General features: G+C 34.5%; 2 protein-coding genes across 5 annotated transcripts; one reads left to right on the top strand and one right to left on the bottom strand.

Annotated features, from left to right (window-relative positions):
• The first annotated feature begins 506 nt into the window (after positions 1 to 506).
• Positions 507 to 9402, top strand: LOC111397288 (50S ribosomal protein L4-like). Of its 4 annotated transcripts, none has more exons than XM_023024137.1 (9): positions 507 to 618; positions 763 to 948; positions 1146 to 1207; positions 3358 to 3478; positions 6438 to 6586; positions 6830 to 6937; positions 7027 to 7146; positions 8425 to 8598; positions 9101 to 9402. In XM_023024137.1, exons 2-9 carry the CDS (start codon positions 858 to 860, stop codon positions 9200 to 9202), a joined length of 927 nt encoding a protein of 308 aa, XP_022879905.1. In that variant the 5' UTR covers positions 507 to 618; positions 763 to 857; the 3' UTR covers positions 9203 to 9402. The 4 variants fall into 4 exon arrangements, with proteins under 4 accessions (XP_022879905.1, XP_022879903.1, XP_022879904.1 ...); XM_023024135.1 differs by having other exon boundaries at positions 1143 to 1207; XM_023024136.1 differs by lacking the exons at positions 507 to 618; positions 763 to 948; positions 1146 to 1207 and adding exons at positions 2510 to 2621; positions 2766 to 2951; positions 3149 to 3210.
• Positions 9403 to 12059: 2657 nt separating this feature from the next.
• LOC111397287 (subtilisin-like protease SBT1.9) lies at positions 12060 to 14645 on the bottom strand. The gene has a single exon (XM_023024133.1). The coding sequence runs from the start codon at positions 14530 to 14532 to the stop codon at positions 12247 to 12249; it is 2286 nt and encodes a 761-aa protein (XP_022879901.1). The 5' UTR covers positions 14533 to 14645; the 3' UTR covers positions 12060 to 12246.
• Positions 14646 to 15399: the final 754 nt, after the last annotated feature.

The following is a 15399-nucleotide window of genomic DNA, read 5'->3' as shown; positions in this document are numbered from 1 at the left end:
AAAATGAGTAAATGGATTATGGGAATGGGATTATGGATATGGATATAGTGATTGGATTTAGACTTTTCATAAGTGTGAGCTACTATTGAGAAATTGAGTTTGGCAATTGGAGAGGATAGTTGTTAGGTTATAAAAATAATAATAATAAATAAAATAAATTTCAAAAAATTGTGAGGTTATTTGATCACATATGACCTCATGTGGGTCCGCCCCTGTCCACAAACGTAAGGCCCAATGAGAAGATGAAGGTATACTAGCTAAAATCATTGAATGATAACTGCAAACCTACTCTTAATATGAACATTCTGCATTCTGCATTCTGATTCTGATTCTGATTCTGAAAATCATAACTGCAGAGCAATGGTGTAATATTAGTTGCAGTTAGTGACAAAATGAGTAAACTTGATTCTTTAACGACCAATGTGAATGTTAATTAAGTTTATTGACTATAGATCGGGCAAAATAATACTTCAAGGATCAATTTAAAGTTATTCACAAACCTTAGCGACGAATTGTGAAATTAACTCAATTTTATGGACCACTGCGAAGTGCCTATGAAAGGGTTTCGTTTCGCGTAATTCCCCCATCTCCTCCCGATTCGATCTCTCTCTCTTTTTGGTGAGCTAATATTCTCTCGCCGTCTGCTCTCTCTCAAACAAATTGTATTGATTTATATTTAAATCCAAGTTATTGTTTAATGGTGTAGATGTAGACCTCATATTTTCAGCTCAAATGTGTAACATTTTTTTTTTCCTTTTTCAGAAGCTCAACCAATAAGGGGGTATGTAATGTCAGTTTCACTTTGGCCGGAGTATTTTCTCAGGGTTTGATATTATCTATTATCGGTGGCATTAGCAATGGCGTTGTCAGTTTCAAGAAGAATTTTTCGTGCCTTGGGTTCTTGTGATTATTTAAGTCTTTCACTTCGATCATTTTATATTTCTAATGGTATGCAATTTTTTTCTCAATTTTCCTTTTTTAAGAGATAATTCCTTGTTACTGCTTTATTTTTTATATAAGGACTTTTATCTTCCATTTTATGTTTTTTACTTTATAATTAAATTTTAGTTTATTACCAAAGCATAACTTTTGTCTTGATTTCTAATAGTATTTATTTTTCTCATTTGTTTTGCAATTTGAAGTAGGTTTGAATGGTCATGTTTCTGGGGGCAGTTTGTCTTCAGTGCAATCTTCTGTTCCTGGAAAGGTAGAAAGATACATTATACACATTGAATATGATTATTGATTGATAATTTCTATGTTCAAAATACAACTAAGATTTATTGTGTTTCTTTTTTCTATGTTTTTGTAATTATGGTCCATTGCTGAATAATTCTTTATATTTTATGTGCAGTAAAAAAAATAAAAAAATACTTGAGATAGAATGATTGGACTACCTTGAGATTGAAACAATCTTTCCTCCATTTTCTCGGCAAAATTCTGCATTGCTTTCTACAAACACCATACCAAAAACAACCAAATCGTTAAAATTTCTTAAGCCATTTTGAAAAGTGGCCAAATTTGACTTTTTAATAGGAATTTTACTAATTATCAGAATGTGAAAGGGACCTTGAAAGGTTCGTTATCGTTTCTGAAGCCAACAGGTACATATTTCAACCATATTTGAAACCCACTGGAAATCAAGAAATTAAACATTGAATAACAAATTAGAAGCAAATAATGGAACAAATCTAAGCACATTCAGAAATTTAACTACCCAAAGTTCTATTCTCCACAAACAGAGGCGGACCCAGACATTTTGAAGCCGCTTAGGGACAGCCCGGTGGAGGTCCAATGGCGAAGAGAAAACTGGAAAGTGGAAAAGACTAGTGAAAAAAGAAAGACGAGTCACAACTCACATTTGGCAATTGGCAATTTGGAAAAAATGAGATTTGATTTGGGAATATTGGAACCCATTATATAAGTTGGATTTGATTTGGGTAAATGAGTAATTGATTATGGGAATGGGATTATGGATTTGGAAAAATGAGTAAATGGATTATGAGAATGGGATTATGGATATGGATATGGATATGGATATAGTGATTTGATTTGGACTTTTCACAAGTGTGAGCTACTATTGAGAGACTGAGTTTGGCAATTGGAGAGGGTAGTTGTTAGGTTATAAAAATAATAATAATAAATAACATAAAATAAAATAAAATAAATTCCAAAAAATTGTGAGGTCATTCGATCCCACATGACCCCATGTGGGTCCGCCCCTGTCCACAAACATAAGGCCCAATGAGAAGATGAAGGTATACTAGCTAAAATCATTGAATGATAACTGCAAACCTACTCTTAATATGAACATTCTGCATTCTGATTCTGATTCTGATTCTGAAAATCATAACTGCAGACCAATGGTGTAATATTAGTTGCAGTTAGTGACAAAATGAGTAAACTTGATTCTTTAACGACCAATGTGAATGTTAATTAAGTTTATTGACTATAGATCGGGCAAAATAATACTTCAAGGATCAATTTAAAGTTATTCACAAACCTTAGCGACGAATTGTGAAATTAACTCAATTTTATGGACCACTGCGAAGTGCCTATGAAAGGGTTTCGTTTCGCGTAATTCCCCCATCTCCTCCCGATTCGATCTCTCTCTCTTTTTGGTGAGCTAATATTCTCTCGCCGTCTGCTCTCTCTCAAACAAATTGTATTGATTTATATTTAAATCCAAGTTATTGTTTAATGGTGTAGATGTAGACCTCATATTTTCAGCTCAAATGTGTAACATTTTTTTTTTCCTTTTTCAGAAGCTCAACCAATAAGGGGGTATGTAATGTCAGTTTCACTTTGGCCGGAGTATTTTCTCAGGGTTTGATATTATCTATTATCGGTGGCATTAGCAATGGCGTTGTCAGTTTCAAGAAGAATTTTTCGTGCCTTGGGTTCTTGTGATTATTTAAGTCTTTCACTTCGATCATTTTATATTTCTAATGGTATGCAATTTTTTTCTCAATTTTCCTTTTTTAAGAGATAATTCCTTGTTACTGCTTTATTTTTTATATAAGGACTTTTATCTTCCTTTTTATGTTTTTTACTTTATAATTAAATTTTAGTTTATTACCAAAGCATAACTTTTGTCTTGATTTCTAATAGTATTTATTTTTCTCATTTGTTTTGCAATTTGAAGTACGTTTGAATGGTCATGTTTCTGGGGGCAGTTTGTCTTCAGTGCAATCTTCTGTTCCTGGAAAGGTAGAAAGATACATTATACACATTGAATATGATTATTGATTGATAATTTCTATGTTCAAAATACAACTAAGATTTATTGTGTTTCTTTTTTCTATGTTTTTGTAATTATGGTCCATTGCTGAATAATTCTTTATATTTTATGTGCAGTCATCTTTTGATGTACAACAAAGGTATTTTACTTCCATTTTGACCTCAGATTCTAGTGAAAGTGCATTTCCCTTGGATATGTTGTCCAGGAAGCAAGTTTTGACTCCTGATCGGAAAATTGGTACGAGGACATAATGCTCCTATTGTTTATCATTAGTTCTATATTTGCTGCTAAATGTTCTATATTTGCTGTCCTTATACAGTTATATATCTTGCAGATCGGTATCCTTGTCAATTTATGCATCTGTGTTCTTGCATACTTGATGACAACTTAGATGATTGAAGGTCTTGATATTAGGGAAATGCCTTTTTGTTTCTGGAAAATGAGTTTTTGTCATTTTCTCTTGTATGAGAGTCGGATTAACGCAGTTGAATGCAAGGCAAAAGGAGAATATTGAATCTTTTCCAGTTAGAGTTGTTATCATCTAATTATAATTTTCCAGGAAATAATAGAGGTTTAATTATTATAATCTGCCCATATTTCTAGGTCATTAGTACATATTTTATAATCAACATGCAATATTTTATTGTTAATAGACCCTAAGAACTAAGCAAAACAGGCATTAACATTTTTTGGTGCAGAAGAACAGGATCTTTGGTAAAATGCTATAAACTTGATATGCAGAAGGCCCAAAGTATACATTTAATTTTTGCACTTCATTTTGTGTGTGTGTGTGTGTGTGTGTGTGTGTGTGTGTGTGTGTGTGTGTGTGTGTGTGTGTGTGTGTGTGTGTGTGTGTGTGTGTGTGTGTGTGTGTGTGTGTGTGTGTGTGTGTGTGTGTGTGTGTGTGTGTGTGTGTGTGTGTGTGTGTGTGTGTGTGTGTGTGTGTGTGTGTGTGTGTGTGTGTGTGTGTGTGTGTGTGTGTGTGTGTGTGTGTGTGTGTGTGTGTGTGTCCTTTTTCACATGAATGCTGGTTGTGTTTTACTTTTTAGTATGGTGTTCATATTTGTTTGCTGCAATTGGATTAGAGTCTGTGCGATCCTGTTTTAAATTACTCTAGCTCAAATTAGTGGCTAGGTAATGTAATGCTATTACTGAATTTTCTAAATAAATGAATCTGAAGTTTGACTTAAAATACAATGTAATTTTCACTTCAATTAAGTGCTCTCTTTTACATGATTCAAATTTATGCCCCAAGAGTCCTCGGTGCTTCAGTCCACTTTTACATTTGATAATAGAAAAACTTTGCTTTACTCATGCCTTTCAGTAATATATTGTCATGTTGAGAACAGTCAGTAATACTGGTATAGAACTTTTTTCTTTAGTCTTACAATTTTATTCATTGTACAAAAGTTAACTATATGCATGAAGTACCCATTTTAGGCACTTGACACTTTTAAGAAGGCTATCGAATGGTCAGTTGCAGTAAACATCAATATAAAGAGTATGTTAATGATAATTAATGGTTCTATATTTTTTATTCATGTATTAGGAAATGTATTTTGAACTTTATTTTTGGTTATTTTAGACATTGTTTTGCTATAAACATAATGAAAGAGAATATAATATTTTGCCTTGTCCATGTATCTAAATTTGTAAGGTTTGAGCGACCTGGCATTTAGACACATAACCGCACCTGTCACCCAAACTGTAGACTGTAGTGTAAGTATCATAACCAATAAGAAATGAATTTGACATTGTGAAAATAAAACAATGAACCATTTGTGATTGAGTTTAGTCTGATAAACCTTGTATGTCATGCTATGATGCTCGGACTCTCCAAAAATGGAGAAATCTCTGTGCCAACATGACATGAATACTGACATGGAATATGGATCGGATCCTTAATTTTGCACTCGGACACAATGGCAAACGGGAGAAGATGGTGAAGTCGAGAAGTCGTGCTTCTGGATTTGTGCATCTGGCTTTGTAGAAAAAAAAATAACAGAGAAGAGAAGACGAGAGGGGGAAGACGACGGATGACCTAATAGGTGGAAGCGGGTTGGACCGAATTTTAGAACTGTTATATGAGATGGACTTTTGTAAATCAAATTATTAATTTAATAAAATTTTATTGAAATAAGTTGTATGGTCAAACATATTTTATTTGGATTTTTTAATTAAAAAATTATATTTCTTATATTTTATTTGTGCGAATTTTTATTTTATAGTTAAACTAATTATTGCTATATCTTTTTTAATATCAAATTTAAATTTATTTCTATAATTGTTTTTAAATAATACATTGGAATTGATTTCTTTCTTTAATTTTTCTGAAAAGAATTTATTTTAGCTTTAAATATAAATTGATTTCAAATTATAATTCAATTTTTTAAATTAATTTTATCGAAAGAGTTGATGAACAAATTAATTTATGAGTTCATTTTTTGAAGTTAATTTATGTATAAGTAAATGAAAATATAAATTGATTCTATTCAAAACGTTGTCCGATGCTTATATCTGAGTTCCTTGGTGTACCAAAATTTTAATTTCTTATTTCTATTCATGTCAATTTTTATATATAATAATAAAAAATCACAAATTCAGTATTATTAATTATAAAATTATAGATATTTTTATTACAATAAAACAAAATAATTGTGGTGTTATTATTTATAATTTTTTATTTTTTAAGAAGTATCAACGTAGCCGTATCCCAAATTCGAATAATTTTTAAACGTATTCAAATATCTTAATTTCTAAAATAAGAAGGATTCGACTCTTAAATATGTATCCTTATCCAATACTCGTACTTGAGTTCAAGCATTTTAGATTTCATGTACAATGTATTGCACCTTGTGAATTTACTGTTGTATTTTGTTCCTGCTTTCTAACAGTTGTAAAAGTGAGAAAAGCAGGGATAGCTGTTACCTTCTAATTTTTTTAATTAATTATTCTGTGCAGTATATTAATATATTTTCTTTGAAGGTTAGAGTAAATTGATGTTTACTTTGGAAGTTAGTTATATAGATTACTTTCTTTTTCACTATTCTAGTTGTTATTTTTTAATTCCTTTGTCTATAGTTGATAAGTAGAAACGAAAGAAGAATATTAATATAATTTACTTCAAATCATTATACATAGTTCTTGTTCCAATACTAAAATTTTTTTGAACTATCTTGTTGTATTGATGTCTCAGGTCTCTATCAGGATCTGGTGATTCCAGTTACAAACTTCCACAAGGAAGACAAGGGCTTAATGGTTTTGGCTGGTGATGTTTTCGATGTACCAATTAGGAAGGATATTATCCACCGTGTTGTAAGATGGCAGCTTGCTAAAAGGCAGCAGGTGTGACATTCTTTAGCTGTTTGGTTGAGTGAAATTCATGCTAATTGTATGGTTCTGAAATTAAATATATAAATCTTTTGTCACGTCTTCATTGATTGATGCACCTTTTAGAAGCCATTAGCATGTTCTAGTAGAACACGCTTTCTATTTTCTGATACATGGATCTGGGTACTCTGCTACATTCTCTTCCCCAATTTTGGTTGTTATTATAGCTGAGAGTTGTGTTGTGTGAATGCTCCTCAGGGTACCCATTCAACAAAAACTGTTAGTGAGGTCAGTGGGACTGGGAGAAAACCATGGAAGCAGAAGGGCACTGGTCGAGCAAGGCATGGAACACTACGCGGCCCTCAGGTCATGTCTGGCATGCAAACTAACAGTTTGCATTATTATGCATTTAAGCTCCAAATTGAGTATTAATAGATTTACTCAATGGTAAACAGTTTAGGGGTGGAGCTGTTATGCATGGTCCAAAACCACGAAGTCACGCCATAAAGCTGAACAAGAAGGTGAGGCGGTTGGGACTGAAGATCGCTCTGTCAGCTCGTGCAGCAGAAGGGAAGGCAAGTCATCTTCCCTCCCTGGGTCTAAAAGAAAATAAAAAATTGAAATGGACAGATGTAACTCGTGTCACTAATATTCTAGGATTACGTTTATGCATTATGCACTGGAAATAATTCTCTTAGATGTGGGCGATTCATGTAGGATGGTGTATGTTTGTTATAATGATGAGATTTTTTGGCTGGAATGCATGTTTCCTGTTTGTGGAAACCTGAGATTATTACCTGGCCTTACATATGAGTTTCATAAAATTTTGTTATGCTTGTACTGTCTCATCTTAATACAGAAGTTCTCTGTCCAAGCCAATGAGTTTCTTTAAATGAATTTCTGCTAGCATTACATATCTGGGTGTATGGCTGAACTCTTACCATTATGACTTGAGGTGTCAGTCATATATGGGAAAGCTTCTGTATAATATCTGGAGCTCCTTTTTTTTTTTTTATGACACTTAATAAATGCACAACATTTACCATAATTTAGATGATTGGACATGCTGGTGGTAGTACTGTTCATCTTCGTGATCTCTGGCTTGCCTTGAATCTTTCGTTGCAGTCTTGTTAGAGATTTTTGTTGAATGTCGCTTAATAGAAAACCTGAGAATAATTTATTCCAAGGGTAGTAAATTAGTCAAATGCCAATCTGTCCATCCCCCATCAACATCCTTGCCAGTTTTGTTACCATGGTGGCATGTTTGGGTGGGAAGATTGAATAGTATTTAACAATCTTAAGGAAGGAAAAAATGATAAACTGAAATCTTGTTTAATTATATCATCAAGTCATATGCAATAGTGTACCAAACATGTTATGGCCCTGTTTGAGCCCCATTATTTTAAAAAAATACATTCTTAAAACATCATTTCAACCACATATTCCTCAATAAAATAATATTACACGCAAATCTAAAACTTTTCCTTATTTTTTAACCACACATTCTTCATCAATCTACTATTCCAAAATATGTTCTTCAAAAATAATGGGCGCAAACACACACTATATAAGTTTATCACTGGATATTTAGCATCTCTATAATCAACCTGAAATTTCTCATGTGAGAAGAGCTTTTTACGATCATAAATTTTTGTCCTGTTACTTTTACTGTTATCTTCTCCACTGTGAACTCTCTTGTTGTGTGTTCTACAATATATTTCTATAATTTCTCGTCAGAGAAGGCAGAAGTTTTTAGCGCCATCTATTATATAATTATGAAGTATTCTCTTGTAAATGATGTTAATTGGTTTTTATTTCAAACTTATATCTGATTAAGACTGTCAAATATACAGCTTATGGTTTATGAGGATTTCGAGCTCCCTTCACACAAGACGAAGAACATTGTGAACCATGTCAGTCAAATGGAGAATACCAAGAAACTTCTTATGGTTGATGGTGGTCTGATTGATGAAAAGCTAAAGTTAGCTACTCAAAATCTACATTATGTAAACATTCTGCCTTCAATTGTAAGTATCATACTCTGTATGTCTAAGTATTCATTTGTGTAGGTCATATGTGTGGGCTTGTCTGTTTTCTCTCTCTTTCCATTCTGGCTTCACTTTGGTGGCAATTGGAGGGTCTGACACTGTCCTGACTAATGGTGTTGTAGTAAGATAATCCATTAATAGTGACTGATTAATTATACTAAAGTGCTGTTTAGTTTAATCATAATTTTTTTTAAATATTAGAGGCCTTAGTTATGTATACAGATGATATGCCTAGCTCTTGCCTGTATTCAGCAGTTAACAATTGTAACATCTAAAATATTTTCTTTTAGAATAGTCGTGGTAGTGAACAAGCACAGGATTGCTGTTGGGTCCATGAGTTTCTGACATTATTCACTCAAAACTGTTCTTTAAACTGCTCTTGAAACCTTGGCCTTCCACACTGATCGGTGACTGGCGTATTTTACATGATTGTAGTGTGCTAATTCAACAATTAATCATCTGTATGGGTTTTATTTTACAGGGTTTAAACGTTTACAGCATCTTGCTGCATGACACACTCGTAATGTCTCGTGATGCTGTAAATAGAATAGTTGAAAGGATGCATACTCCAATCAACCGCTGATGTAGTTTCTGCAGGTTGAAATCAGAGAAGGTTTTGGTAGTTTGTTTTGGAAGATTCTAGGGGCATACAATATTTCATGTATTTGTTGTTATTTTCAGAAACCTTGCAGATGCACAATTAATTATGCGATTTTACCATTTATCTCATTTTTGTAACACAATTTAACAAGTTTGAAAAACACTTTATTTGTTGACCTAAAAGGGATCTGAATTATAGTTTAGTCAATGATATTCTTAAAGGTTGAACCCCAATCTTGAGGGTTCCCACCGTCCTGCCCCTAGAACTTTGTGAGGGAGGTAAATCGCGAGATGTGTCTCAGCGGGCTAGGGAACAAGAGCTGCTATACACTGTGCCTACAAGGAATTCAATTTCATATTTCAGGAATCGAATCTTCATACTGCGACTGCCAGCAAGGCGTGAAATGACATCACTTCTGTCCTTTGTACTACTAAGCTATGCCTCGGGGACTTAGTTAATGATATTTTTGATATTACGCTTATCTAAAGGGTGCAACATTTAATGTCTTTAACGTTATTTAGTCCTTGTTTGAGCCTCATTTTTTTATGAAAGTACATTTTTCAGCAGTGATTTAACATCATTTCAATCATACATTTTTAATAAAATATATTATATACAAATTTAAAATTTTTCCTTATTTTTTAATCATATATTTTTCATCACAACATTATTTCGAAGTACATTTTTTAAAAAAGGGGCTCAAACCACTCCTTAGTGTGTGAATTGTGTACTTTGGAATATTAAAAAAGGCTGGCAAAGAGAGTGAAAAGGTAATGGCTGAAAACTGAGAGAGGATTGAGAGATAAAATGTTTTCTTGCTTTAAATTCTCAACATAAGTGAAATGAGGTAAATAAATAATTGAAATCACTTATGTGCATTAAGGTGAAATTTACACCTTCCATTTCCCCACTAAAACCCAACTATGACCATTTATTTCACCAAATGACTCTTTATAAACGGTAAGAATTCGATCCTCATCTCAGATGGAAATTTTAGAAACAATCCCTTCACCACATAAAAATCGAGCCATGGAAGAATACAGAAAAATCAACATTTGACCTTCTTACCAAAGTCAAAAAAATACGAGCTTGAAGAGTTGGAACAGTACATTTTTCATTGATTTTTTTATATCTTAAAGTCTGCAAACTCAAATTAACTACGATGATTCTAACTTTCCGAAAAATCTCAAACTTACTCTAGAAAATTCAAATAATTTTCAGTGTGCACCTTCAACAAATATTATTTTAAGACTTCTATAATCCTTTAAATCATTCATAGGTAAAACGACGATTTTGCCTTGTGTTCTCAAAACATCTTGAACTTGCCCAAAAACTTCTCAAATGCTTTTCCAAGGCTTAGATTCCAAATCATACTTATAGTGACTCTCGAGGCTATTTGATTTAAACAGGAAGTTTCCGCATATTCGTATTTTTGTCCTTGAACTTTCAAATTTTTTAATTTAGTCCTTCACAATTTAGTAAGCACAGCGATGTTTTCCTAACATATAATTGACATCTGGAGTATTTATACCACATTAAAAGGACTTAAAAATTCTGGAGCATTGCAGACTCAGACACAAGAACACAATTAGCGAAGCAAAAATATTATTTTGAGGTCAGAATTGGAGGTAGAACCCGCTAATTACAACAGATTTTTCTAATAGTTCCACATTACATAATGATGAAATGAAATCTTCACTGCCGGCCAGTACTCCACATATGCAGGAATTCCAGGCCAGCCATATCATCATCTCTAAAGCTTCAACTTTTCCCGTAGAAATCAAAGCCAATAACACAGTTAACCACATACTTTATTAAAATGCTGACCATATTGGTGGTTGAGAGAAGGAATTTACAAGTGCACTCATTATCAGTTGTGGTAACAGCATGTAATCAATGGTATGGACTAGCTTTGGCACAACTTACGCGTGTCCGGTGATTTGAAACTGACTGATAGATAGAGTACCAGTCATGGTAACTAGCAAAGGCCTTGGACATTAAAGTCTTGTCCAGATACACAAATAAGTAGAGTTTCTTCTGTAGCCTGAGAAGAGAAAAAGATTAGTGTATCCTCAATTTTTTTTTAAAATCATCATTGTTCCTTGTAAGTTGATTGTGTTATAGAAAAAGTGGCTGCTTGTAGTGACTTCTCTTGTTTTCTTTAATTACTATATCTTCTTCAAACATAGCTTACTCCTTATTTATTTAATCTGCTGGTTATAATGGATCAAGTATCCTGCGTAACTGTGTAAGTAATCAAACTTGGGCAGTGTACTCCCCCCTGAAAAGTCTCGAGACCATGAAGAGAAGAAAAAGGACATATTATGTAGACAGAGCCTATAGTGCACAGCTATAGCCTTTCAGGGTTCTTGTTTAATTCAAGAGCTTGCTTGAGGCTGCAAAGAAAGATATGCATATTGCTCTGTGAAATTTTTCTATTGCAAAACTCCAATCAGTCATTCCATATGACATTTTGGCCTGCAAATATTGTGGAGTGTGAGCCATTGGAATTTAGAAATGACAGAAGAGAACTATTTGAAAAGAATTCTAAACAGAAACTGTGAATTTGTGCTGACACATGAGACAAGTTTGTTGCCTACTTTCTATGGAAGGAAACAAAGACAGAAGAAAGAACTACTATATGATGTGTAAAATTTTGTTGAGATAAGTATCTTTATATTCGAATTTTATCTATTAAAAAAAAAAAACTTTTTTTTAATGTCCCAGACGTTGACAACAAAAAGTTGCTGGTGAAAAAGTGAATCAAATTTCAATTATGGAGCAAAAAAGCTAATAAACTTGCATATTTTGAATTAAGAAAATAAATAACATTTCTGAATGGAATGAAATCTTGTAGGAGTAAAATCATCATTGATCACTGCCAATGCTTATTGGATTATGACGAGATTACACAGTTATTGGAAATGGTAATAAACTCGATTTATGCAGCCTAAAATTCTTATTGGATTATGACAAGATTACGCAGTTACATGCAAACAAAAAATGATCACAGAAAAGCCATAGAACTAGTCATTAAAGACTCGTTGAGTGACCACAATAGGACTCCTTACTGTGTGCTCGCCATTTTCCTCAAGCCAAGTGAGCGAACCATCATTAATAACAGTCCTACTGTAACTCCTATAACGGATGGTCAGAGAATAGCTCTGCTTCTCGTACTTCTTTTGGAAGACCAACTTTTTTGGGAACACTGAGATAGTAGATTCCTTTGGCTGTTTCACTTTAAGATTATATGTTGCTGCACCATTCCCTACATTTGTAACAGTCCTCTGGAATTTTTGAGTCAATGTAGTCGTATTTTCTTGAACATTGTACAGAGCAATGAATGATGGGTAATTCAGGTCTGATGATGGATTTGAGCAATTGTAGCTTGATCTTAAGATTGATTGAGTTTGTTCACGAGTAAAATTCATGGAACAGACTAGGTTTACATAGTCTAGCAGGGTGGCATCATAAATAAGACCTGGATCAAGGGCACGATTAGGATCAACTTGTCCTGCCCCCATGTCAAGTGGTGTAGCAACTTCATAGTCGCTGCCCATATCTTTGATGGGTTTTCTTGTATTATCAAGTGGATTTGCAGTGGTCATCATGGCAGATCGAATTGCTGCAGGACTCCAATCGGGATGTGCAGCTTTCAAGAGTGCAGCAATTCCAGATATATGAGGACAAGCCATTGATGTACCTGACAAGAGTGTGTAGTCACTGGACAAGAAAATGTTGTTACCAATGCTTGCGACATTAGTATAAGGATAGTAGGCTGCTAAGATTAACACTCCTGGTGCCATTATGTCGGGCTTTAAAATGGCTGGATAGCTTCGTCCAGGACCTCTAGATGAGGATCCTGATACAGCTGGAGCAGGTCTGGGCTCTGTTCCCAAGATTGTTTGTTGGAACTCAATGCTAGCAAGTGGGTCAGCACTATTAGATGCGTAGTTGATTACATCTTTCGCATCTTTGGGGGTAATTACCACTCCTGGGTAAGGAAAAGTATCTGATCGAAGTATACTAGTATCTTCGGATATGATTATAGCTGCACGAACATTGGACGCTGACAGATACCGCCACAGTGAAAAGAAGTCTACTGTTTCATCAGATTGGTTACATATGATGATACCTCCTTCAGGGGCTTCAGACAATAATTCAGTTGAATTGCAGGCAGATAATGTCTTATTGTATGTGAGTCTCAGGTTTCGGACCGTGGCCCTAGCAGGAAACAAGCTCCATCCAGTGATGGACAAACCATTTCCAAGAGTTAAGGTCCCAGCAAACCAACGATCAACAGTTCCTGAAGCAACAATGACTGCCCAGGGTATTCCCTCGAGTAAAGTTGCAAAATTTGGACCACGATTTCCTGCTGAAACGGAAACAAGGATTCCCTTCTCTGTGGCACCAAAAGCAGCTATTGCAATTGGATTATCGTATAGATCAGTCCTACGATAACTCAGAGAAATTGACAGAATATCAACACCATCTGCCACAGCCTGGTCAATTCCTGCAAGAGCATCAGATTCATAGCTTCCTTCATTCCAGAGGACTTTATATGCAGCAAGCCTAGCACGTGGAGCCACTCCTCTTGCAGTTCCTGGAGCGTAGCCGAAGAATGAAACACCATCCACATAGTTTCCAGCAGCGGTGGATGCCACGTGGGTTCCATGACCTGAATCATCCCTTGCAGAATTCATCGTTATTGTAACTCCGGGATTTGCTTCCCGAACTCCCTGATTGAAGTATCTTGCTCCAATGAGTTTCTTATTACACAATGAAGAATTGAACTCTTCACCTGCCTGGCAAATTCCCTTCCACCTAGCTGGAATTTCTGTCATTCCGTCATCTTTAAAGCTTGGACTTTCTGGCCATATGCCGGAGTCAACAACCCCAATAATCACATCCTTACCATACTCAGATGCTGGCCATATACCTGTGGCAGTATTGAGAGAAAGAAATTTGTAACTATGTGTGGTGTCAGGCGTAACCATGCCATCAGGATAAGCCGAAAGGAAACCCGGCGACTTCTTCAAAGAATCCAATTCATCTTCGGACATTGCTGCACTGAATCCATGAAAGGCATGGTCATATGTATAAACAAGCTTTGGTGAAGGATTTTGATCATCTAATGAGGTGAGTCCAACAGATTTGCTGGATTGAAGAGTGTAAGAGTACCAATAATGGTGACTGGAAAAAGCTTTAGGCATCAAAGATTTGTCCATGTGGACAATATAATTAGATCTTTCTGCTGAAGCCAGCAGAAACCATGAGCAGAGGAGGACATTGAAGACCTTAATCAAGCACATTTTTCCTTTTCCAGAAAGAAGTTCTTTTCAGGTACCTCAGAAGCAGATCTTATGATAATAAAACTAAAAATTGGTTGCTTGAAATGAGTTCTTTACAATTTTGTTGAATTATTAGACCTTATCTTCTTTTCAAATGGCTGTGTCATTTTTCATCATTTAATATATTCCATGTGCCGTTAAGAATCGAACTTAATAGTACTGTTTTCATTTAAGACTCGAGTTAAATTTGGTCGTCTTAAATAATGAAAAGGATGCCTACTTAAAGTTAACTTTGTCTCAGATTTGAGCGTATGCCATTTTTAAAGGATTTTGATGGGCGTAAACGGTCAATCTACGAGCGTTTTATAGATTCCTCACATGCAGTGGATCCTACCTCATTAAACAATTATCCCATAAATTCCCACACCCCAATGTTTGTGTGTTTTCGGGCCCGGCTCGGTTCTTTCTTAAATTGTTAGCTGCAAAAACGATGCCTCGAGATTCTTTCAACATGGAAAAAAGAAGTCTTGGGTTCAGATCAATTAGTAGATTATTAATTTGTATTTTGGGTCCTAATTCGAAGATAAAAAATAGTCAACAACAATAATGGAACCAACTTGCAAGTGTGGGTGCAAACTTATCTTAATTCCCAATACTTAAACTAAAACAAAAAACACAGCCGGGACATTGTGTAGGTGTAATGTCATCATCAAATCATACGAATTTTCACACCTTAGACTCTTTTCTTTTTTTCTTTTTTTTTTCCTGGAATATATATAGTTCTTTATGAGGTCCTTCCCTAGGTGATTTTTATGTTTATATTAACAGAGAAAGGTATTAAGGGATAAAATACGACATTTAATAAAGATGAAAACATAGACTATTTTA

The sequence above is a fragment of the Olea europaea genome, chromosome 7 (genome assembly GCF_002742605.1).
Source record: "Olea europaea var. sylvestris chromosome 7, O_europaea_v1, whole genome shotgun sequence".
Classification (NCBI taxonomy): Eukaryota; Viridiplantae; Streptophyta; class Magnoliopsida; order Lamiales; family Oleaceae; genus Olea; species Olea europaea.
The sequence above is the reverse complement of the archived record's forward strand: the minus strand, read 5'-3'. Positions and strand labels throughout refer to the sequence as shown.

What these genes read in the sequence shown, in the direction of transcription:
- LOC111397288 (XM_023024135.1), top strand. Translation starts at nt 858, where the DNA reads ATGGCGTTGTCAGTTTCAAGAAGAATTTTTCGTGCCTTGGGTTCTTGT. An exon ending in AATCTTCTGTTCCTGGAAAG is followed by an intron (nt 1,208 to 3,357) that starts GTAGAAAGATAC and finishes TTTTATGTGCAG; the next exon opens with TCATCTTTTGATGTACAACA. An exon ending in AGCTTGCTAAAAGGCAGCAG is followed by an intron (nt 6,587 to 6,829) that starts GTGTGACATTCT and finishes AATGCTCCTCAG; the next exon opens with GGTACCCATTCAACAAAAAC.
- LOC111397287 (XM_023024133.1), bottom strand. Translation starts at nt 14,532, where the DNA reads ATGTGCTTGATTAAGGTCTTCAATGTCCTCCTCTGCTCATGGTTTCTG.